General features: G+C 45.3%; 1 protein-coding gene across 3 annotated transcripts in view; it reads right to left on the bottom strand.

The window, feature by feature from the left end:
- Window positions 1-26,407, bottom strand: part of rgs7bpa (regulator of G protein signaling 7 binding protein a) — a 93,522-nt gene that overhangs the window by 3,597 nt on the left and 63,518 nt on the right. For 2 of the 3 annotated variants that reach the window (XM_048597175.1, XM_048597184.1), the window contains 2 exons: window positions 17,296-17,426; window positions 50-200 (listed from right to left, as the gene is read on the bottom strand). In XM_048597175.1, the coding sequence (XP_048453132.1) occupies window positions 50-200; window positions 17,296-17,426 (282 nt within the window). Of the gene's footprint in view, window positions 1-49; window positions 201-17,295; window positions 17,427-19,053; window positions 19,098-26,407 lie in introns of those variants that run through there. The other variant, XM_048597192.1, reaches the window with a different exon arrangement.

Raw genomic sequence — 26,407 nt, 5'->3', positions numbered from 1 at the left:
CTTATAAAAGAAATGGAACAACATAATTCTTGTGGAGATGTTTACTAACCTTTCAGTATTTTCTATATCTGTGGAAACATGCCAAGAATATGGCTGAAGATCTTGAAGAGGTGAAGTTGGTGGATCTTCTAAAATTGGAGCTTCAGAACTCTCTTCCTGTTTGCTGTCTATCATTTTGGTAGCTACCAAGGCGTCTGCCCCTTTAAAATTGAAAGAAAGAAAAGAAACAACTTTAGTAATTATAGCTGATAGCCACTGGGCAGAATCTTACAAGAGTCTGAACGATGTGGGCAATGGTGAGATACGTGGCAGAACTGAATGAGTAAAGTGTTGAGGTTCATCTTAACATCAGGAGCAACTCATACTATCTTTCATATTTTTCACAAGCTATGTAGGAAGTTTCATGCTGGCAGCAGAGAGTTACCAATTGAAGGAGATTATTGCTTGTTACACACCTTATTGAAAGCCTAAGTTGTCTTATTAATTTTCAATTTTCTATCTTACCAAACTCATCAAACAGCTATACATCAAGAAAACCCAACATGGAAACCAAAGCAAATTCAGCTTGCTGCTTGCTCCATTCAACCTTCAACTGGACATCAAGCACCAATATGTCAGAACATGCTCCATGGGCACTGGCCCCACTCACACGTCAACAGACATTAGTACGTGATAAGTCATTTTTCCCTTCACAGATGCTGCCAGACCTGCTGAGCTTTTCCAGCAACTTTGTTTTTGTTCCTGATTTATAGCATCCACAGTCCTTTTGGTTTTTATTAGTATGTGATATGTGTCAGCCTCTAGCAATCCTCATGGCACATCTCTGATCCACGTACAGGTCGTTTTTGCACTTCAGTGCAGCACCTTGAGTTGCACCAGCAACAATCAGTGTAATCCTGCAGAAAGGATACTGTGTGTTCGGGGACAAGCACCGCAGGTCATGGAGAGGGCCAGACTGAACCTGCTGGCTTTTTCCATGGTGCTTCTAGATGGTAGTGGTCATAGGTTCTAAAGGTGTCATTGAAGGAAACTGAATGAGTTGCTGTAGTGCAAACTGAATGACACAGACCTGCTGACATCGTGTGTTGGTGGTGAAGGGAATGAATGCTGAAGGTGCTGGATGGTGAGTAAATCAAGCAGACTGCTTTATCCTGGATGGTATTGAGCTTCTTAAATGTTGGAATTGAATTAATTTTGGAATGTGAAGAGTATTGGGGTGGAAAGATGGCTCAGTGGCTAGCAGTGCTGCCTCACAGTGCTAGGGACCTGGGTTCAATTCCAGCCTTGGGCAACAGTCTGTGTGGAGTTTGTATGTTCTTTCTGTGTGGGTTTCCTCCCACAGTCCAAACGTATGTCGGTTAAGTGGATTGGCCATGCTAAATGGCTCATAGTGTCCATGATATGCAGGTTAGTTGCACCAGCCTTGAAAAATGCAGGCCTACAAGGATAGGATAGGGGGTAGGTCATGGTGGGTTGCTCTTCAGAGGGTCAGTGTGGACTGATGGGCCAAATGGCCCTTCCACATTGTAGGGATTCTATGATTGTATTGAACCACAGTGCTTGTGCCTTGTGCGATGGTGAGTAGACATTGGGAGATAGGCAGTCAGTTACACAGCAGAATACCTAGCCATTGATCTATTCTTGTAACCACTGTGTTTATATGCCAGGTCCAGTCAGTTTCTGGTCAATGGTAACCAATTAGGACATGGATAGTGAGGGAAATCATCAATAATAATGCCAATGAATATCAATGGGACGCGATTTGATCCCTTTTTGTTTAAGATGGTTATTGCTTGGCAATGCTGCAGCACAAATGTTACTTACCACTTATCAGACTGAGTCTGAATGTTGTCCTGGTTATGCTGATACCGGTTCTATTATCTGAGAAATAATAATTTAAAAAAAATAAATTCATGGAATTTGCACATTGCAGGCTGGGTCAGCATTAATTGCATGTCATGTCTCTTATTGCCTTCAAGAAAGTGCTGGTGAGCTGCCTTTTTTAAACCACTGCTCTCCATGTGCTGCAGGTAGATCCAAAATGTCATTAGGGAGAAAATTCCAGGATTTTGACCCAGCAACACTGAAGGAATAGCAATATATGTCTAAGTGAGGATGGCATGTGGCTTGGAGGGGAATTTGCAGCCACGTAGCCACTGCCCTTGTCCTTCTAGATGGAAATGGTCGTGGGTTTGGAAGATGATGTCGAAGGAGCCTTGGAAAATTTCTACAGTGCATCTTGTAAATGGTACACACTGCTGTTACTGAGCATTTACGGTGGAGGAATGGATATTTGTGAATATGGTGCCAATTAATTGGACTGTTTCGTCCTGGATGGTATTAACCTTCTTTAATGTTGTTGGAGCTGCACCCATCCAGGCAAGTGGGGTGTATTCCACCACACTCCCAAGTTGTGCCTTGTAGATGGTGGACTGGCTTTGGTGAGTCAGAAGGCGAGTTACTTGTTGCACAATTCCTAGCCTCTGACCTGCCCTTGTAGTAATTATATAGTGAGTCCAGCTGAGCTTCTGGTCAATGGTAACTCCCAGGTTGTTGATAATGAGGGATTCAGTGATATCAACACCATTGAATGTCAAGGAATGATGGTTAGATTGTCTCTTATTAGAGATGGTCATTGCCTGACAGTTGTGTGGCGCGAATGTTACTTGCTACTTTTCAGCCCAAACCTGAATATTGTCCGCATCTTGCCGCATTTGGACATGGACTGTTTTGGTATCTGAGGGGATGTGAATGGTGCTGAACATTAAGCAATCATCCCCACCTCTGACCTTATGATTGAGGGAAGGTCATTGATGAAGCACCTGAAGATGTTTGGGTCAAGGACACTACCATAAGGGACTCCTGCAGAGATTTCCTGGAGCTGAGATGATTGATCTCCAACAAACACAACCATCCTCCTATGTGCCAGGTATGAGTCCAAGTGGAGTTTGTCCCCTTGGCTTCCATCTACTCATGTTTTATTCTGGTTCCTTGTTCAAAGAAACAGTGACTACTGGCTGCATTAAACAGTCAGAGAAAGGGGTTAGCATTCTCCGAGGCACTCAGAAATCTTGCTAGTGGGGGAAATGAGATTCTCAAAGAGCTCATGGTGTCACTGTTCAAAGTTTACTTTAAGAGTGAACTTGCTCTGGGCTTGATAATAAAGGGTCAGTTCCATACATGCCAGTGCAAGAGATAAATATTTTATTGGGGAAAACTTGGCTGGTGCAGCAAAATATAACCTTAAAATGAAAAGAAGTATCCAGGAAAGGCTGGAGAAAGCCAGCAGGAAGCAACAGAGATGCCAGTAACCAAGAGTGGTTCGGAAGGCCTGCAGGACTGACAGAACTCAGTAAGAGTCTGAGTGACTCAAGAAAGATCACTTGAATTGAATTGAATTGAGTTGAAGTCATGGAATCATACTGTACAGAAGAGGCCCTTTAGCCCATTGAGTCTACACTGACAAGAATCAATCTAAATCCACAGTAGTCCCACTTTCCAGCACTTGGCTGATAGCCTAATGTCATTTCAAGTGCTCATCCAAGTTCTTTTAAAGGTCGTGAGGATTCCTGCCTCAACTACTTCCCAGCAGAGTTGAGTTTGAGGCGGTGTGGTACTTGGCAGCATTTGGGGTGTCTGCATTGGCAAGGTCCATCGAGGATTCATACTGGTGAGGGTGTTGGCAGAGATGAATTAGCGTCAAAGAATGGCGACTCACATTCCAGTGGCAAGGGAGACTCATGTCTGGCCACCAGGCCCATGGCCCATGATGGAAGACTTAACAACAAGGACTGTAAAGTTGAACAATTTTTCTTTATTTCTTCATTTTTCTGCCTTTATATTCTTTGTTTTCAAATTTTTTCTGTGTTTTAAGATGACGCCAGAGATTGGCGACACTGTATAACACTTTCCATTGTATTTTGTAAAAAGATACATGTGACAATAAATAAATCAAATCAAATTGTATATTCACATGCAAATCATTTATATAAATGTCGAAACTCAGTGGACTCAGCACCAATCCTTGTAGCACACCATTAGACACGGGCCTCCAGTTCGAAAAACAATCTACCACCACCAATTTCTGTCTCCTGCTTTCAATCCAGTTTTGTATCCAGCTGTTCTGCTGTAGATTTCCCTACAAGTAACTCTTCCCAGTCTACTTTGGCAAGACCCTGCCATATTTTTATAAAATCTGCCTTCTCCCAAACCAAAACATTTTTGTGCAGACCATCTTTTGCCTTTTCCATAACAATCTTAAAATATATGTGCTGTTGCCACTATCACTAAAATTCTCTTCCACTGCCATCTCAAACACCTGTCCGGCTTCATTCCCCAGAATTCAGTCCAGCGCCGTACTGTCCCTTGTTGGACCTTCTACGTGCTGATATAAAAAGTTCTCCTGTATACATTTCAAGAAATCTGCCTCCTCTAAACCATTTACACTATGACTATCTGAATTAATGCTGAGTAAGTTGAAATCCCTTAATATAATTACCCTTTCTTTTTTACACACCTCAGTGAATTGGCTGCATATTTGCTCCTCTGTTGCCCGCTGTCTGTTTTCTTTTGGTGGGGGGAAAGGTGTTCTATAATACACTCCAAACAGTATGATCGCCTTCTTTTTCTTCTTAATCTTTACTCACAAATTTTAATTTAAAGATTCTTCCAGGATATTGTCCCTTCTTGCAATAATGACATCTCAACTAATAATACGGCACCACACCTTCTTTGACACCCACTCCTGTTCTGCCTGAAGATGTTATACCCTGGGATGTTGAGTTGTCGGTCCTGCCCCTCCCTCAATCATGTAACTGTGCTGGCAACAATAAGACAATCCCTCATGACAATCCACAGCCTTAACTTATCTGTCTCACATATAATACTCCTGGCCTTAAAGTACAGACCATCCAGCCTCACCTTACTCGTTTGAAACTCAACATGGCTGAACTCTTCTGCCTTGGTTCTTTCACTAAAGCATGCTGTGTCCCTATTGTATTAATGCTTTGTGTTCCCTTCCCCTGCTAGTTTAACCTCCTCTCAACAGCACTTATAAAACCTATGTGCAAAGATGTTTGTCCCTGTCTGATTCAGGTACAGTTGACTCACTTGTATAATTCCCATCTAAAACTCTTCCTCCTGCATCAACTCTTAAGCCACACATTCATCAGTCCTATTCTCCTAATTTGCTATTCACTAGCGCATGGCACCTGGATTAATCCAGATATTACAATTTATGAAGTACTGCTCTTCAGTCTACTGCTTAGTTCCCTGAACTCCTAATGCAAAACCTAATTCCTCATTGTACCTATATGGTTGGTACCAATGTGTACCGTGGCCAATGTCTTGTCACTCTCCCACTTCAAGATGCCCTGCCAGCCTGTAGTGTTAAAAAGAAAGTAGGAACTGCAGATGCTGGAGAATCCGAGACAACAAGGTGCAGGGCTGGATGAACACAGCAGGCCAAGCAGCATCATAGGAGCAGAAAGGCTGACGCTTCGGGCCTAGACCCTTCTGATGCTGCTTGGCCTGCTATGTTCATCCAGCCCTGCACCTTGTTGTCTCTGTGTTAAAAAGAAGTCAGGATAGAACAGGAAGGAGTTAAAGAAGCTGTAGTTAGGCAAACAGCCATAAAAGAAAGCAAGAAAGGGTCAGATAAGGTGACAAAAGATGACAGAACAAAGCCAGAGATCTGGTAAACAGATACCTTAACAGTAAATTTAAAGGAGTTCTTATTTCAGGCCAGGAGAAAGTGAAGGTGAAGCCTCATTTACTGGAAGAGGCATAGGTGAGTATAACAGAAGCTGAATGTCCATGACGTGGCAGTACTTTTCCAGAGAAGGTGGAATAGGTTATCAGAAAACTTATTCCAAAAACAAACGCCAGTGATGATCACCAGAAGCAAACCAATTTGGTAAAAACAGTTACCAACTGGGAAATCAACGGAACAGAGCCAAGTTGCAAACTTAAACCAGTCCAATCAGGTTGATGTCAATTTCAATGAGAGTGAGATGCAGCATGCAAGTTCAGATGCAGTGTCAAAAGACTTTGAAATTAGTCCAACCAGTCAGTCATGAAAAAATCCTCAGCTCTTAATTAAATTTATATCTATATGACACATTTCATATATTAAAAATTAAAAACAGCACCAGCAATTAGCAAACTTGGAAACAACAGACTGAGATATTAAAAGACATAAATCAGCTGTATTTTAGGGAGCTGCTTTTTGGTAAAATGGGGAGATACATAGAAACATAGAAGATATGAGCAGGAGGAGGCCATTTGGCCCTTCAAGCCTGCTCTGCCATTATTCACAATCATGGCTGAATTCCACAAGCTGACCACTCTTTGGGTAAAGAAATGTCTCCTCATCTCCGTCCTTACTGGTCTACTCTGAATTCTCAGACTGTGACCCCTGGTTTTGGCCACACCCACCGTCAGAAACATCCTCCCTGCATTTACGCTGTTTAGTCCTGTTAGAATTTTATAAGTCTCTATGAGATCCCCCCTCATTTGTCTGATCTCCAGCAAAAACAATCCTAACCTAGTGTGACTGGACACAGCTGGAGAAAAAAGCTTTCTCTGTCTCTCAAAGGTCAAAGCATCCAGTGATAACATAAGCTGGCAAGAAATCTGCAGATAGGAAGTTAGAGACCTGAAATACTCGCTATGGCTGAAGATACAATTCAATTATTTTAATTTAACTCAGAAGATGTGGGCATTACTGGCTGGGCCAGCATTTATTGTCCATCTCTAGTTTCACTTGAGAAGATGGTGGTGAGCTGCCCTCATGAATTGCTGTAGTCAATTTGGTGTAGGTAGATCTACAGTGCTAAAATGGAGGAAGTTCTATGATTTTGACCAAGTAATGCTAAAAGAACAGCTTCATATTTCTAAATGTGGATGGTGAAAGATATGGAGGCAATTTTGCAGGTGGTGGTGCTCTCATATCTGTTGATCTTTCCCTTTTAGATAGCAGTGGTAATGCATTTAGAAGGTGCTCTATGAGGAGCCATGGTGAATTTCTGCAGTGCATCTTGTACACTGCTGCTACTGAATGTCAGTGGTGGAGAGACTGAATATTTGTGGATGTGGTGCTACTCAAGTGGGCTGCTTTGTCCTGGATGGTGCTAAACTTTGAGCGTTGTTGGAGCTGCGCTTATCCAGACAAGTGGGAGCACTACATCACACTCCTGATTTGTGCCTTGTAGATTGTGGACAGGACTTAGGGAGTCCAAGCCGAGTTACTTGCTGCAAGGTTCCTAGCCTATGACCTGCAGCCACTAACTTACATGATTAGTCCAGTTAAGTTTCTGGTCAATTGTAAACCTCAGGATGTTGATAGTTGGGTATTCAGTGATAGTAACACCATTGAATGTCAAGGGGTGATGATTAGATTGTTATCTTTACAAAGGTAGTTATTGCCTGGTGTTGGTGTGGCACAAACTTGTCAGCCCAACCCTGGATACTGTCCAGATCTTGTTGCATTTGGACATGGACTACATCAGTATCTGAGGAGTTGTGAATCCTCTCGAACATTGTGCAATCATTGATGGACATCTAATTTCACTTTATGATAGAGTGAAGATCATTAATAAAGCAGCTGAAGACAGTTGGAGCAAAGACACTATTTCTTCAGAGATGTTCTGCAGCTGAGTTGACTGACTTCCAACCCTCAAAGCCATCTTCCTTTGTGCCAAGTATGACTCCAACCAGTGGAGAGTTTTCCCCTACTTCCACTGACTCCAATTTTGCTAAAGCTCCTTAATGCCTCAATAGTAATTAAATGGAGAAAGCTGCAGAATAGAGGGACTGGGGAGTTCTCATCCATGATTCACAAAAAGCTAGCAAGCAAGTTGAGCAAGTGATAGGGAAGACAAATGGAATGGTGTTCTTTATTTCATTGAGCATGGATTATAAAAGCAAGCTTTTACTAAAACGTACAAGTCACTAGTTAGATCACAGCTAGAATACTGTGAACAGTTTTGAACCCATTATCTAAGTAATGATATACTGTCATTGGAGGCAGTCCAGAGAAAGTTCATTGGATTGATTCCAGGTATGGAGGAACAAATTACTGCAGATGCTGGAATTTGTACAGAAAGCAATAAGTGTTGGAAATCACAGTGGTTCAGGAAGCATCCGTGGAAACAGAGCAAGCTAAATTGAATCTAGTTGACTTTTCTTCAGAGCTGACATGAGTTGTGGAGGGGACAGCATTTGTGAAATTATTGGCGGGGGGGGGAACAGCAGTACGTGGAGTGCTGGCGGAGAAAGGGTGTTGATTGTGCAGGCTAAGTGATAGGAATGTGAGAATGGCAGAACAATGGTGTATTTAACTGCCAGACTGGAAAAAACAGATGGTCCCAATGGAGTGGGGGGAAGGGAGAGAGGACATGGTGAAAGAGAGTGCACCAAGTAAAGATAAAAGAAAGGGAAGAAATGGAAGTGATTTCACAATCTGAAGGTGTTGAACTCAATATGAAGTCCAGAAGGTTTTAAAGTGCCTAGTCTGAAGATGAGATGTTGTGTTCAAAACAGCAAATGCTCATCAAATAACTCATCTAGACTGGGGAAGTGAGGGGAAGATGTGTTTGGTGGTGATACTCTGCCGGAGTTGTCTGAAATTTCTTCCCAAATCACTGCTGATGTTTGACAAGGTGTTTGCCAAAACCCCCTTCCACAGCCATGTTTCCTTTCTCAGCGACTGTCAATGATTCAGACTTACTCTGTGTGGGTTTCAACCCAGGTTTCACCTTTCATGTTTTGAAATCACCCAGAATTACAAGTATCTCCAGGACATATGACGTTCCTTGAGCTGCTATTCCTGCCACCGCCTGCGATCCACGGTCAATGCCATGTGCCCTCATATGCACAAACTCGATTCCACTCTGCAGCTGTGCCATTCCTCGGTTTCACTTCATCCTTCATCTCAACCCTTGCCTCAACAAAACACATTTTCCCTTTATTTCAGACATCAAGATGCGCAAGCTGCAGCAACTTATAGACTCCAACATCCATCCTGTGCTGCCTTCCCCTTTCCGCCTCTCGGACCCCATTCCCTCCGATCACTCGGAGCCAATTCCTTACAATCAGCACCCGCCCCTTCCCAGCCCTCAGATGCCATCCTTTTCTGTGCGCTAAGGACACTTGCCTCAAACCCAGCCACTGCCATGTGTTCACCATACCTTCTGACCTTCCCCTCTCTGAGGTTGAATGTACTGTCCTTGGCAAAGGACTCAGCTTCATATCCTTATGACTCCACCTTAATGAATTTTGGGCTCGCCATGAAGTTGAACTGTTTCTCTGCCACCTCCATCTCTATGCTCACTTCTTCAGGCAGAAATCCATCCCCTCCCCTCCCAACTGTCCCACTGATCTGTTCACCCGCTTCCAGCATTCACCTTCCACTTGGACCCCCTCCTCTGGCCTTTTACCTGCCCTCCATATTTTCATTGAAACCTGTTGGCATGACATCAGCCATCTCAATTTCTCTGCTCCTCTCACCTACTCTGACGTGTCCCATTTTGAAATTGCTGCACTTCACACTCTCAGGTTCAAGCCTGACTTTGTCATCAAACAGGCCGACAAGGGTGGTGCTGTTGTCTGGCGCACTGATCTTTACCTTGCAGAAGCTCAATGCCAACTCTCAGACATTTCTTCGATCTCCCCCAGACCGTAACCCCACATCTAAACATCAAGCCATTAGGGATCGATATGCAACAGTGATCACTTTCCCTTAGAGCCCGATATACGACAGTGAACATTCACCGCCAGTGCCCGATATAAAAGTGTCCCCCAGACCTGAAACATCGACTTTCCTGCTCCTCTGATGCCGCCTGACCTGCTGTGTTCCTCCAGCTCCATACTGTGTTGACTCTGACTCCTGCATCTGCAGTTCTTGCTATCATCAAGCCATTGTTGCCAGGACTGTCACCAACCTCATTACCTCTGGAGATCTTCCCCAACACCGTGGCCAATGTTATAGTTTCCCCACCCCAGACAACCTGCTTCCACCTCCCTCACAATATCCACAAACCAGACTGTCCCGATAGGCCCATCGTATCGGCCTATTCCTTCCCCATCAAGCTTATTTCCTCGTACCTTAACTCCATCCTCTCTCCACTTGTCCAGACCCTGACAATCTACATCTGAAATTCTTCTGATTCCCTCCACTATACTGACCATTTCCAGTTCCATGGCCCTAAGTGCCTCCTCTTCAGGATGGATGTCCAATCCTTCTATACCTCCATTCCCCACCAGGGTGGTCCGAGAGCTCTCAACATCTTCCTCGACCGGAGACCTGAAAAAACCCCGTCCACCACCACTCTCCTTTGCTTGGCTGAATTTGTCCCCTCACTGAACAATTTCTCCTTTAATTCATCTCACTTCTGCCAAGTCAAAGAAGTGGCTGTGGGCACCCGCATGGGTTCCAGTTATGCCTGCCTTTTTGTGGGGGATGTGGAACAATCCTTGTTTCAGTCCTACACTGGCCCCCTCCAACAGCTCTTTCTTACGTATATCGACATCAGTTTCAGTGTCACCCCATGCTCGCACCTGGACTTTGAAAAATTTGTTAATTTTCCCTCCAATTTCCACTCTATAACTTTCACATGGTCCATCACTGACACTTCTCTTCCTTTTGTTGACCTCTCTGTCTCCATTTCAGGGACTAAACTGTCCACTGCCATCCACTACAAAGCCACTGACTCCCATAGCTATCTTCACTACTGCTCTTCTCACTTCGGTCCTGTCAGGATTCCATCCCATTCTCCCAGTTCCTTTGCCTACATTGTATCTATTTGGATGATGCCACCTTCCAAAACAGCGCTGCTGACATGGTTTCCTTCTTCCATAACCATGGTTTCCCGCCCACTGTGGTTGACAGGACCCTCAACCGCATCCAATGTATCACCCGTGCTTCCACCCTTGCCCCTTCCCATCACTCACAATAACATGGTCAGGTCCCACTCGTCCTCAATTTTCACCCCACCAGCTTCTGCGTTCAAAGGATCATCTTCCGCCATTTCAGACAACCCCAGCAGAATGCCACCACCAAATGTATCTTCCTCTCAATCCTCCTGTCTGCACCCTCGTCCATTCCTTGATGACAACCAACACCAACCCCCTTCCCCACTGCACCTTCCCATGTAACTGCAGAAGGTGCAACACCTGCCCCTTCATTCTTCCTTGATCACCATCCAAGGGCCTAAGCAGGTTTTCCAGGTGAAGCAGTATTTCATCTGTACCTCCTCCAAACTAGTCCATTACACTTGCTGCATCCAATGTGGCCTACTCTACATTGTAGAAACCAAACGTAGACTGAGTGATCACTTTGCAGAACACCTCCGGTCTGTGTGCAAGCATGACACTGACCTGCCCCATAGCCGGTCATTTTAACACAGCATCCTGCTTACATGCTCACTCGACTATCCTGGGCATGCTGCAATGCACCAGTGCATCACAGCACAAACTGGAGGAACAACATCTCATCTTCAGTCCAGGCACTTTATAACCTTCTGGATTCAATATTGAGTTCAACACCTTCAGATTGTGAACTCACTCCCATTTCTTCCCTTTCTTTTATCTTTACTTGGTGCACTCTCTGTCACCATGTCCTCTCTCCCTTCCCCTCACTCCAGTGGACCATCTGTTTTTTCCAGTTTGGCAGTTGGACACACCATTGTTCTGCCATTCTCACATTCTGATCACTTAATGTGCATGATCAGCACCCTTTCTCCCTAGCACTACACTCCCCTCCCCTATTGAATACATGCTGCCCCCTCCACACTTCATGTCTGCTCTGATGAAGAGTCATCTAGATTCAAAACATTAGCTTGCTCTTTCTCCATGATGCTGCCTGTGATTTCCAGATATGGAAGGAGGTGACAAAATGTTGAGTAGATGACACCTGTACTCTCTGGAATATAGAAGAATGATAAGTGACCCTCTTGAAACATACAAGAGTCTTAAAGGGCTTGACAGGGTAGATGTGGAAAGGGTGTTTCCCCTTTTGGAAATGTTTAGGACCAGAGGACATAATCTCAGAATCAGGGGTTGCACATTTAAGACAGAGCTGATGAGCAATTTCTTCTCTCATAGGGTAGTGAATCTGTGGAATTCTTTATTGTAGAATGCTGTTAAAGCTGGGTCATCAAGGCTGAGATAGGCAGATTTTTAATCAGGTAGGGAATAAAAGGGCTTTGGGAAAAGGCAGGAAAGTAGATTTGAGGATTATTAAATAAGCCAAGATCATTGAATGGCAGAGCAGATTCGATGAGCGGAACAACCTACTTCTGCTCCTGTGTCTTATGGTTTGAACATCAATGAGCAGGTTATTGCTAAGCAAGTGCTGCTTGACAGCACTGTTGATGACACATTCCATCACTTTACTGATAATATGGGTATATATGGGTATGAGTGGTAACTGGATGTGTTTGATTTTTCCTGCTTTGTGTGCACAGGACATATCTAGGCAATATTCTACACGGACAGGTAGATGCCAGTATTGTAGCTGTTCTAAAACAACTTGGCTAGGGATGCGCAAGTTCTGGAGCACAGGTCTTCAATACCACTGACGGAATGTTTTCAGTAGCCTTTGCAGTATCCAGTGCCTTCAACATTTCTTGATATCGCATGAAGTGAATTGAATTGGCTGAAGACTGGCATCTGTGATGCTGGGGACCTCCAGAGAAGGCAAAGATGAATCATCTATTTGGCACTTCTGCTGAGGATTATTGTGAATGCTCCAGCCTTATCCTTTGTACTAATCTACTGGGCTCCCACATCATTGAGGATGGAGATATTTGTTCAGCCTCCTCCTCCCGTGAGTTGTTTAATTGTCCACCACCATTCACAACTGGGTATTGCATGATTGCAGAACTCAGATTTGATCTGTTGACTATGGGATTGATCGGCTGTGTCTGTCACTTGCTGTTTATGTTTTTTGGTATGCAAGTAGTCCTGCTTTGCAGCTTCACCATGTTGACACCAATCCATGTATAATCCTTTTCTCCTGACTTTACTATCGCTTAACCAAAATGTTTTTAAGGTAACAATATGAAGAGTTTTATCATTTTTCCTCAAACTTAGGGATGTGTGCGCGTTTTCAAGAACAGTGGATGTATATTTACACAATCTAAAACATTTTAAATAATCTTGCATCCCTGCTCAAGTAAATTTTGTTTGTAATAAACTCATTCTTTTTGTTAATTTGAAAAAGTCTGTCTGCCTTATTTCTAATATTGACCTAAATACAGTTTGATACCTAGTCAACTGGCAATATCACTGCCATTCTTAAATTCAAACTTTGTCATGACCAGTGAAGGAATGGAACAAAGAAAAGAATTAATCACCCGTCCAACCTTGATCATAGTGAATTGAATTTTACAGATGGTAGAATGTATAAGGCCAGCCAGGAGAGCTTTGAAATAGCCCAGTCTATAGGTAACAAAAACATGGATGAGAATTTCAGGAGCAAATGAGATAACAGACAGAATTTTCCCATTTTCAGATAATGTGTTTTGCCATGTAAGATTCTTGCTTGTATTCATTGTTTGCAGTAACCTTTCTCATGCAATTTTCTGTTATTACTTAATTAATCATGCCATTGGGCTCTTTGACACCCTTCTTGAGGAACTGCAAGGCAGGGGACGTAGAAGGTGTTCACCACTTCTGGGATCTTGTGGTGTTCATCCGGGCGGCATCATAGTTATAGCCTAGTTGCACGTCACTTCAAACTCTGCAAGTTAGGAACTGTCCATTACACTGTGCTGCTTGACCATTATCAATGAGGGCATGGTCCAGAAAGAAAAATCCACATTTCACTTCAAAGAGAGGGACCTGGAGATGCTGGTAGTCAAGGTGATGGAAAGGAGGGCAGTCCCTTTTCCTGCTGATCACTGCTGGCAACTACACCATCAGGCACAGAGTTATTGACTAAAAATCTCATTATTGCATGCATCAACATTCAACATCTCTCACCTGCATCAACCTCCCAGACTATGAATCCTTACCACAGCTGCACGTCCTTCACAATCATTCACTGGAGACACGCACTAACTCTCCTGTTTCTTCAACACCACTAACTTCTCTTCCATCCCTTCCTACATGCTCAATCATCCTCTTCGCCTGTTTGTGGGAAACATTGGCATACGATACAAACTGGTGTCTCCATGGCACTTCAACTGACCTGCTCTCGTTGTGCTTGATGTGCAGTACTGATTGAGGCCCAATACCCAGGCAGCAAGAACACGGATCCCCGCAGTCTAGTGCGACCAGGTTCCTGAATGACCGTGGCCGAACCCTTGGAATGGAATCGTATTGTTTTGTTCCTTCTGACTGACTGTCGTCCCCCCATAATGGAGCATTGCAGACCCCGGCTGCAAAAAAGCAAGGCAAGAGAGCCTGGCAGCTTCCAAGTAAGTATAGAGCAAGTGACTGCGAGGAAAACAAGTCAAAAGCCAGAAGATTCATCTTGTGTCACTGCATGCAAAGCACCCCAGCAGAAATATGTCATTATAAGTGTTCCTGACCTCCAAAGTACAATGTTGAAGGGCTGAAATGATGTATGAGTTGGTTTGAGATCAGGTATGATGATGTGGTGAGGATGGTGGTTTGCTACTGCCGATCGACATTGAAAGGCATCCATCCAGCATGCAGGGACAATGCACTGAAGAAACAGTTGTATGATGTTTGGGACAAGCAATTGGCAAGCTGCAGCTGCCAGCTCTGACTTACACACCAGAAATTTGTGCTGACTCGTTTCTCAGGGAAGGAGAGGAGTATTGGAAGTGGAAGACAAATAAGATGAGATAGGCTATTAATGTCATGAAAATGCAAAAAAAAAAAGTAATCACCATTAAGGCGAGATTCAGAAGTCTCTATTTCAAACTTGCGGGTAAAATTGCAAACATTTTTGCAATGTCTGATTTTTTAATTCTCTCTATTTTCTCACCTTTCTTGTTATATCCCATGCCACATTTCCCGTCCCATCACATCTGGGAGGAGAAAATTCGAAACTATAGTTTCAGTCTTGTCAATATTTAAAAATAGGAGATTTATCTAGTACCTGATGCCAGATAAGCAGACTCACAATTTAACAACAGTTGGATGGTCAAGAGAGGGATTGGGGTAAGGTAGATCTGGTAAGCCAGTCTGCAGTAGAAATTAATGCTATGTATTGAGACAATATTGTCAAGAGGCAGCATGTCAGTGCGAAATGAGGGAGCCATAGGTAGATCCTTAGGGACACCAGAGGTAACAATTCAAGAGCTGGAGGAGAAACCAATGCACATGATGCTGTCTTTTCGATTACATAAAAATGAATTCAGGTGAGTTGCAGTCTCACCTAACTGGGTGACTGTGGAGAGGTGCCGGAGAAGGATGGTGCAGTCAACCATTTGAGAGGATGTAGACAGGCTAATAAAGACAAGGAGGAATCATTTAAAACAAAAAGACAAATTCAGCTGGTCTGACAGCATCTGTGGAGAGAAAGCAAAGTCAATGTTTCAGTCAGTAACATTTGAGAATGCACCAAGTAGGGTGCAATTCGTAATTGTGATAAGAGCTTTTTTCCTGTACTGAGACAGAAGTGAAAATCTGATTGGAGTGATTCTAACATTGAGTTCTGGGGAGGATGGGTAGTTTTGGGACACATTTAAGGGCTTAGGAGAGTAAAGCAAGTTAGAAAAAATGAGGAAGGGTCACCGAACCCGAAACGTTAACTCTGTTTTCTCCTTCACAGATGTTGCCAGACCTGCTAAGCTTTACCAGCAACTTTGTTTTTGTTCCTGATTTACAGCATCTGCAGTTCTTTTGGTTTCTGTTTTTAGAAATAGAAGCAGCTCATCAAGATTGACAATTAACACTGTCTTCTCATGCTGTATGAATTGCTGTGCTCTTTTGAAGTTTCGTTACCTACAGTCCCTTTTGATGAATTCAAGACAGAAAGCTTCAACTTTAATGTCTCTTATCTGCAATATTGAAGTACTGATGGCTGTTTAGTAGGTTCTAATAGGAGCGAGGTTGCGGATAGTGTGTTGAATGCTAGGGATACAACACTTCTGTATTTACAATGAGTGTGCAGGCCTCAGATGACCACATGAGTTGATCCAGTGAAGCTAAAGATCCTAGAAGACTACAGAGATACTGCTGCAGACTAGGAGTACAACACAAGAAAGAGGACAGTTTGCTATTTGAAGACACAAGAAGCATATGTGATAACAGAAAAGTTATTTTAAAGGGAGACTTCAATTAACCCAATATAAATTACTAAAACTCAAGTGACTTTAAGTTCAAGTTGGTAAATTTAATGTGCAACTACTTCACAACTCAGTGCGTCAGGAAAGCCACAAGAGATTGTAATCACCTTGAGTTGGTATTCAGAAATGACCCAGTTAATGTACAAAAAATAGAAGTTGTGATGCCCCAAGCGATAGTAACTGTAGAACCATTAAGTTTAGTGCGATCAGGAACATAATTATGCTTAACAGGATAAGTTTAAAAAGTAAAAATTCAAAAGTAAGGGAAGAATTGAAACAAAAGGCATTGCAAGAAGCTGTTTATGAATCATTCATAGAAGACAAATATGACACCTTTGAAAGAATAATTCTGGGACATACAGGACAAATACATTCTGAAGGGCAGCATACTCAAACTAAACAAGCATATCTTTTAATTCAGGAAGAGAAATATTTTTGTGAACATCTTAAATATGCATTCTCTTTTTACCAAACATGGTGAACAAAATACATATTTTGCTTTTCTTCACTTTTGGTAGCCTTGAAGAATTCTCAGCTCTGAAGAAAATGGATTTGGTGTTCTCTGCTTTCTTAATTACTGCAAATAGTGCAAATGTAACAATCCCTGAAATGGTCCTTTGTGGAACATCGCACATCATAACTTTGGATTCTGCGAAATAACCTTTTACCTTCTCATTGTTGATAACATTTCATTGCTGACAACTGCTCCTAAGCTCTCACTTATCCACTGTTCTTAAAACCAATGTTCGGAGGCACTTCATCTTACATTTGACATCCCTTCTCATTTGCAATGGTGCTTTCTCAATTTTCATTTTCTCAACTCTTACTCTGTTCCCTCCACGATCCTACTTTCCTGCCTTTCCCATCATTATAGATGAGGTAGGGACTTTATATGCAGATAATTACATAATTCAAACACTTTAGAGATTCACAATAATTTGAATGGCTACACCATATAGCAGGGACATTTACTCTTGCAATTTTATTGATCTAAATGACAATTAGGCTTTAACAAAACACAAAGTGATAATACCTTTCCGATGAAGCTGCAGGGATCCTAGTAGACAGACTGATTTCAGCATTTCTGTTGTGTACATCTCTAGACAGCATTGAAGCTGAATGTAAAGCCTGCAGATTTCTGGATGGATTTCCCCATCTTCAGCACTGAAGAACATAACATCAACAATTAATATTAATAAATTTTAATTTCAAATAAACATACATTTCATTTGAAATCATATCAATTGGAAAAATAGCATGACTGTAACATTTTCCTCCTTTTCCTATGGTTCAAAGGAAATCATATCCAAATAAACGTAGACCTACAATTGCTGTAGTTTTACAACGTCTTAGAGACACAAATATAACTTTCTAAAATCTTCTTTTGGGGATTTACTAGTTTCACAGCAGCCAATTTAAAAACAAAACAATATTTTACACTTCAGGCATCTCTCCATTGTCTCATAACAATGAAATCTGAATTGATAATACAATAAGTAGCAATCAAATAAAGATACTAACTGCAATTATATATTTTCCGCTTTTGTGGTCTACGTATAATACTTAAAATGTTAACATTACAACTATTATTTCTGGATTTATTTTAAGTTCACTGTATTGTTAAGACTGAGGTGAAAGGAGCGCAGTTTCCCTTCCTAGTTCCATGCCAATTTCACTAGGTTGGTGATATGGTCAGTTCTTGTTTCATTTGCTGAATGGGTGCTATTGCGGTTGCAGCTGGTGGCGGTGGGGGGGGGGGAAGGGGCTGCTGGTGGGACTGTGGAGTTCGAGGATTTGGTCCCAGGAACACTGAAGGTATGATGATATATTTCCAAGTCAAGGTGGCAACTGGCTTGGTGAGGGCGTTGCATTTGGTGGTGTATCCATGTATCTGCTCTCCTTGTCGTTCTATATGGTAGTGGTCCTGGGTTTGGAAGGTGCTGTGTAAGGATCTTTGGTGAGTTTCTGCAATGCATCCTGTAGATGGTACACACTGCTAATACTTATTGAACATCAATGGTGGAGAGAGTGAATGTTTGTGTGTATGCTTTTAATCAATCAGGCTGTTTTGCTCTGGATGGTATCGAACTTCTTGTTTGTTGTTGGAGCTGCCCACATTCTAGGCAAGTGGGAAGAATTTCATCATAATCCTGACTTGTGCCTGGCTCGTCTCCATACATACAGACAAGGAGAACCAACAGTTCAAATGGGACAACGTCACAATCCTAAGACAAGCCAAACAGAGACAAGCACAGAAATTTCTAGAGGCCTGGTTCTCCACCAAGAAGGCCATCAATAAACACGTGGAATTAGACCCTATATACACACCACTGTAAAGAAAAACCAGAAATGAGGTAATCAACTTCAATGGACCCCAGAGTTTAAACAGAAAGCGGGAAAATACAATAACGCTTCATTGGAGGCTGCACTGATGATGTTACCCAGCAGGGTAATGAAACGTCTGCGAACTAATGAACCAGCTTGGCAAGTGCACCAACCACAGCACCCACAACCCGAGCTACAAATCTACTCAAGAATATGTGCCACGTAGATGATGGACATACTGCGGGGAGTCAGGAGATGAGCTACTTGCTGCAGCATACCTAGCCTCTGTTGTGTAGCCACAATATTTATATGGTTAGTCCAGTTCAGTTCAGTTTCTGGTTATTAGTAATCCCAGGATAATGGGGAATTCAGAAATGGTGTAAACTCAAACTGTGTCAGGTTCAGTACTAAGAACAGATTCTTTAGCCAACAACAAAAAAACCGGTTATTACCAAAACAAACTTACTCAATGATGTGAAGATTATTGCCGGTGAACAACACGAGGTTCTCAAGATGGCGGCAACAGAGTAGGCAGCATCTCGGCTACTGTGCCCAGGCTTGTCCTCTTCATCCACTTTTTCTTTTTCCTTTCTCCCCCTTCTTCTTTTCTCAGTTTTGTTTAGTTTTCACTCAAACTTGCCTGATAGAGAGCTCTTCGCTAGGAAGGCGGCTTCAATTGGTTCCAGAGCAACAGCGGTGTCTTCAGAGGCAGCGCGGCTACAGAACCGGCCAGCCTGAGAAGCCTGGAGTAGGACTCTCATTTTCGTGTAGAGTGGACCCCTGGCAATTGTATGGTGTGGGCTGGTGTAGCCCAGAGCAGGACTCTGGTGGCAGTATGGCGTGGGCTGATGTAGCCCAGAGCGGGACTGTAGCAGCAGAGAAGAAAAAGTTGGACTCTCTTTCAATCACCTTTTTTTTATTTTGAGTAAATGTGAACAATGCCTATGCATGGCGACAGTACACACTTTTCTCTACAATTTACGTTGAATACGTGACAATAAATGATTCAATTCAATTTAGTTTGAACAATGCAAGTATCTAGCTACCCTCCTAAAAGACTAATACATACATAAACAAATCTAAGCAAATAAACAAAACCAAAAAGAAAACTGCAGTGTGTGCCAACTTCAAAGTGCTTGGCCAAATATTAGTTAAACTCCTGAAAAATGGATAAGTTACAGGTTGTCCCCAGTGGTGCTCGAATTTTGAAATTATTCTGAACAAATACAAGCCACTAGCTCAAGGTGTCTTCCTCAAGGAGGTGTAGTTGGCCCTTTGCGTCAGACAATGGGGTAGATTCCAACCAGTCCTCTCCATTGATCCTCTACATGCAGTAATGATTACCACTGGTGATTTTTCAGCTCACACACTTTGCTGAGAAGGGTTGCAAAGACAGACAGAGAGCAAGCAATGTGCTGTTGCTACTCAGGTGGGTCAAATTCTCTCTGGCTAAGTTCCAAAAATGCAATAGTCTTGTTACACTCAGAAACTGGGCCATGTGACCTCTCTGTGGATGTTCCTCTGATTGCAAATCGTAAGACATTGAAATACAAACAGACCATTTGGCCAATCCTAACATCAATGGTGGGGAAAATGCTAGAATCTTTTATAATCAGGTGTGATAACAGAACACCTGGAAAGCATTAAGGGGACTGGACAAAGCCAGTGCAGGTTTGTGAAAGGCAAATTTTGCTTAACAAATTTATTGGAGAGTTTTAAGGACACAGTATAGATGAGGAAGAATCAGCGGATGTGGTATATTTTGATTTTCAAAAGGCTTTTGATAACGTCCCACCCTAAGGAGGTTACTGGGCAAATTTAAGCACATGGGATTGGCGTAAATATATTGGCATAGATTGAGAATTGGTTACTACACAGGAAAGAGGGAGTGGAAATAAATGTCTTTTTCCAGGTGGCAGGCACTGACTAGTCGGTTAACGCAAGATTTAGTATTTGGGCACCAGCTATTCACAACATATATAAATGACCTGGATGAGGGAACCAAATGCAAAATTTTCAAGTTTTCTGATGATACAATCCTGCTCAGTATTGTGAGTTGTGAAGAGGATACAAGGGAGCTTCAGGGTGATTTAGACAAGTTGAATGAGTGGGCAAATCCAAGGCAGATGCAGCACAAGATGGTTACATATGAAGTTACATATATTTGTCTGAGAAATAGAAAGAAAGAGTCTTATTTAATGGTGATATATTGGTAAGTGTAGATGCACAAAGGGGTCTGGGTATCCTAGTAGAGCAGTCAAGTAGACAGGAAGGTGCAGCAAGCAACTAAAAAGGCAGAGGTATATTGGCCTTTATTGTAAGAGGATTTGCGTTCAGAAGTAGAGATGTCTTACTGCAATTATAAGTGTGATGGTAAGACCACAGTGGAGTATTGTGAGCAGTTTTGGTTTCCGTACATAAGAAGCGATATACTGGCCATAACGGGAGTGCACCAGAGGTTCACTAGGCTGAACAATCCTATGAGGGGAGGTGGGTTCAAGTGGGCCTATATGCACTAGAATTTCGATGGATAAAAAGCTGTCTGATTCAAACATCTAAAATTCTAACAAGGCTGGACAGACTAGATGGAGGGAGGATGTTTTTCCTGGTTGGAAAGTCTGGAACCAGAGGGCACAGTCTCAGGATGTGGGGTAGACCGTTTAGGACTGAGGTGAGGAAACACATCCTTACTCAAAAGGATAGGGAACCTGTGGAGATAGTAGGAACTGCAGATGCTGGAGAATCCGAGACAGCAAGGTGCAGGGCTGGATGAACACAGCAGGCCAAGCAGCATCATAGGAGCTGACGTTTCGGGCCGAGACCCTTCATCAGAAAAGGGGGAGGGGAAGGGGATTTTGAAATAAATAGGGAGAGAGTGGGAGGCGGATAGAAGAGGGATAGAGGAGAGGATAGGTGGAGAAGAAACAAACAGGTCGAAGAGGCGGGGATGGGGCCAGGAAAGGTGAGTGTAGGTAGGGAGTTAGGAAGGGGATAGGTCAGTCCAGGGAGGACGGACAGGTCAAGGGGGCGGGATGAGGTTGGTCGGTAGGAGATGGAGGTGCGGCTTGAGGTGGGAGGAGGGGATAGGTGGGAGGAAGAACAGGTTAGGGAGGCAGGGACGAGTTGGACTGGTTTTGGGATGCGGTGGGGGGAGGGGAGATTTTGAAACTTGTGAAATCCACATTGATACCATTGGGCTGCAGGGTTCCCAAGCGGAATATGAGTTGCTGTTCCTGCAACCTTCGGGTGGCATCGTTGTGGCACTGCAGGAGGCCCAGGATGGACATGTCGTCTGAGGAATGGGAGGGGGAGTTGAAATGGTTCGCGACTGGGAGGTGCAGTTGTTTGTTGCGAACCGAGCGTAGGTGTTCTGCAAAGCGGTCCCCGAGTCTCCGCTTGGTTTCCCCGATGTAGAGGAAGCCACACCGGGTACAGCGGATGCAGTATACCACATTGGCAGATGTGCAGGTGAACATCTGCTTGATGTGGAAAGTCTTCTTGGGGCCTGGGATGGGGGTGAGGGAGGAGGTATGGGGGCAGGTGTAGCACTTCCTGCTGTTGCAGGGAAAAGTGCCGGGTGTGGTGGAGCTGGAGGGGAGTGTGGAGCGGACGAGGGAGTCACGGAGAGAGTTGTCCCTCCGGAAAGCAGATAAAGGTGGGGAGGGAAAGATGTCTTTGGTGGTGGGGTCGGATTGCAGATGGCGGAAGTGTCGGAGGATGATGCGTTGGATCCGGAGGTTGGTGGGGTGGTACGTGAGGACGAGGGGGATTCTTTTTTGGTTTTTATTGCGTGGACGGGGTGTGAGGGATGAGGTGCGGGAGATGTGGGAGACACGGTTGAGGGCGTTCTCGACCACCGAGGAGGGGAAGTTACGGTCCTTGAAAAACGAGGACAACTGAGATGTACGGGAGTGGAATGCCTCATCCTGGGAGCAGATGCGGCGGAGGCGAAGGAATTGGGAATAGGGGATAGCATTTTTGCAGGAAGGTGGGTGGGAGGAGGAGTATTCTAGGTAGCTGTGGGAGTCGGTGGGCTTGAAATGAATATCGGTTTCTAGGTGGTTGCCCGATATGGAGACAGAGAGGTCCAGGAAGGGGAGAGAGGTGTTAGAGATGGTCCAGGTAAACTTAAGGTTGGGGTGGAAGGTGTTAGTGAAGTGTATGAACTGTTCGAGCTCCTCGTGGGAGCACGAGGCGGCGCCGATACAGTCATCAATGTAACGGAGGAAGAGGTGGGGTTTAGGGCCGGTGTAGGTACGGAAGAGGGATTGTTCCACGTAACCTACAAAGAGGCAGGCGTAGCTTGGGCCCATGCGGGTACCCATGGCTACCCCCTTTGTCTGTAGGAAGTGGGAGGAATTGAAAGAGAAGTTGTTGAGTGTGAGGACGAGTTCGGCTAAGCGGATGAGGGTGTCAGTGGAGGGGGACTGGTCGGGCCTGCGGGACAGGAAGAAGCGGAGGGCCTTAAGGCCATCTGCATGGGGAATGCAGGTGTAGAGGGACTGGACGTCCATGGTAAAGATGAGGTGTTGGGAACCGGGGAATTGGAAGTTCTGGAGGAGGTGGAGGGCGTGGGTGGTGTCACGGACATAGGTAGGGAGTTCCTGGACCAAGGGGGAGAAAATGGAGTCGAGATAGTTGGAGATCAGTTCGGTGGGGCAGGAGCAGGCGGAGACAATGGGTCGACCAGGGCATTCAGGTTTGTGGATTTTGGGAAGGAGATAGAAGCAGGCAGTGCGAGGTTGGGGAACGATGAGGTTGGAGGCCGTGGGTGGGAGGTCACCTGAGGTGATGAGGTTGTGGATGGTTTGGGAGATGATGGTTTGGTGCTCAGGGGTGGGGTCTTGATCAAGGGGGCGGTAGGAGGAGGTGTCGGAGAGTTGGCGTCCGGCCTCGGCGATGTAGAGGTCAGTGCGCCATACTACAACTGCACCTCCCTTGTCCGCAGGTTTTATGGTGAGGTTGGGATTGGAGCGGAGGGAGCGGAGGGCTGCACGTTCTGCGGGGGAGAGGTTGGAGTGGGTGAGAGGGGTGGAGAGGTTGAGGCGATTGATGTCTCGACGGCAGTTGGAGATGAAGAGGTCGAGGGAGGGTAGGAGGCCTTGGGGTGGTGTCCAGGAGGAGGAGGTGTGTTGGAAGCGGGAGAAGGGGTCAGTAGAGGGAGGGTTGGGTTCACGGTTAAAGAAGTAAGCGTGGAGGCGGAGGCGGCGGAAAAACTGCTCTATGTCCAAGCGTGAGCGGTATTCGTTGATCTGTGGGTGAAGGGGGACAAAGGTGAGCCCTTTACTGAGGACTGACCGTTCGTCCTCAGTAAGGGGTAGGTCTGGGGGGATGGTGAAGACTCGGCAGGGCTGGGTGCTGCTGTCTCCTCTGGAGCTGCTGGCTGTGTCGGCGTCGGCTGTGGGCGGAGCTGTGTCGGCGTCGGCTGTGGGCGGAGCTGTGTCGGCGTCGGCTGTGGGCGGAGCTGCGTCGGCGTCGGCGGTGGGCGGAGTTGTGCTGATGTCGGCGGTAGGCGGAGTTGCGCCGGTGGTGGGTGGAGTTGCGTCCGCATCGGTGATGGGCGGATCGGCGTCGGAGGTTGGAGGAGCGGGGTAGGCAGCGGCAGTAGCGGTGAGGGTGGTCGCGACTTCAGTGTCGGTGGCAACGGCAGCGATGGTGCTTGCTGTCCCGGAAGTGGGGAACCCGGCGGTGGCGGATGTGACGTCATCTGTGGGTTCTCCGATTGTGGCCTCATGGCCAATGGCGGCGGACCCATTGTGGGGAAGGTTCTGGGTACGGCTGGGGATTTGGGGGGTGGAGGAAGCCCGTTTTGGGTGGTAGGCACCAGTAAGTTTACTGTACTTACGGTTTTTAGTGTCCAATAAAGCTGAGTAGAATTGGGAGTTCAGGTTGTGGATCCTACGTAGAATAAAAAACAGGAGAGGTCCTTTGCAGGTCTGGGAGAGGGAGGCTCTGAGCTGGGGTAGGCTTGATTGTAGTGTCTGGAGATGCCGGCGCATTGCTGCAAGTGTGTGTTTCAGGAGTCGCAGGGAGAAACGCTTCTGAAGGATCTCAACACCATGAGTGTAGATATTATCACGGTTGGGGCCAAATTGGGAAGGCTTGAATGTGGATTGTAGTCCATTGGGGATGATCTGGTTCCGTAGGCAGGTGCTAAGGAAGGTGATGTGGCTGTAGTACCTGGTTTGCTTCAGGACGTGGTCGAGCAGTTTCAGGGCCGAAGAGATTACGAGAGAGTTGCAGTGGGAGAGAGATCCCTTGAGGTTTGTCCGGAGGGAGGAGGGTAACTTCTTCAGGTTAGGCATCCTTAGAAGAGGCTTCGCAGTGGGGTTAAAATCGAATCAGAGATAGTAGGAACTGCAGATGCTGGAGAATCCGAGACAGCAAGGTGCAGGGCTGGATGAACACAGCAGGCCAATTTCCCAATTCCTTCGCCTCCGCCGCATCTGCTCCCAGGATGAGGCATTCCACTCCCGTACATCTCAGTTGTCCTCGTTTTTCAAGGACCGTAACTTCCCCTCCTCGGTGGTCGAGAACGCCCTCAACCGTGTCTCCCACATCTCCCGCACCTCATCCCTCACACCCCGTCCACGCAATAAAAACCAAAAAAGAATCCCCCTCGTCCTCACGTACCACCCCACCAACCTCCGGATCCAACGCATCATCCTCCGAAACTTCCGCCATCTGCAATCCGACCCCACCACCAAAGACATCTTTCCCTCCCCACCTTTATCTGCTTTCCGGAGGGACAACTCTCTCCGTGACTCCCTCGTCCGCTCCACACTCCCCTCCAGCTCCACCACACCCGGCACTTTTCCCTGCAACCGCAGGAAGTGCTACACCTGCCCCCATACCTCCTCCCTCATCCCCATCCCAGGCCCCAAGAAGACTTTCCACATCAAGCAGATGTTCACCTGCACATCTGCCAATGTGGTATACTGCATCCGCTGTACCCGGTGTGGCTTCCTCTACATCGGGGAAACCAAGCGGAGACTCGGGGACCGCTTTGCAGAACACCTACGCTCGGTTCGCAACAAACAACTGCACCTCCCAGTCGCGAACCATTTCAACTCCCCCTCCCATTCCTCAGACGACATGTCCATCCTGGGCCTCCTGCAGTGCCACAACGATGCCACCCGAAGGTTGCAGGAACAGCAACTCATATTCCGCTTGGGAACCCTGCAGCCCAATGGTATCAATGTGGATTTCACAAGTTTCAAAATCTCCCCTCCCCCCACCGCATCCCAAAACCAGTCCAGCTCGTCCCTGCCTCCCTAACCTGTTCTTCCTCCCACCTATCCCCTCCTCCCACCTCAAGCCGCACCTCCATCTCCTACCGACCAACCTCATCCCGCCCCCTTGACCTGTCCGTCCTCCCTGGACTGACCTATCCCCTTCCTAACTCCCTACCTACACTCACCTTTCCTGGCCCCATCCCCGCCTCTTCGACCTGTTTGTTTCTTCTCCACCTATCCTCTCCTCTATCCCTCTTCTATCCGCCTCCCACTCTCTCCCTATTTATTTCAAAACCCCCTTCCCCTCCCCCTTTTCTGATGAAGGGTCTAGGCCCGAAACATCAGGCTCTCTGCTCCTATGATGCTGCTTGGCCTGCTGTGTTCATCCAGCCCTGCACCTTGCTGTCAGGGAACCTGTGGAATTCTCTATCACAGAAGTCTATGGAGACCAAGTCGTTGAATATATTCAAGAAAGGGACTGATAAATATTTGGATATTTAGATATTAGGGGAATAGGGAGAAAGCAGGAATAGGGCTTAGAGATAAAGCATCAGCCATGATCATATAGCATAGTGCAACAGGCCC

The sequence above is a fragment of the Rhincodon typus genome, chromosome 1 (genome assembly GCF_021869965.1).
Source record: "Rhincodon typus isolate 14 chromosome 1, sRhiTyp1.1, whole genome shotgun sequence".
Lineage (NCBI taxonomy): Eukaryota > Metazoa > Chordata > Chondrichthyes > Orectolobiformes > Rhincodontidae > Rhincodon > Rhincodon typus.
This window is presented reverse-complemented; position numbering and strand designations above follow the sequence as displayed.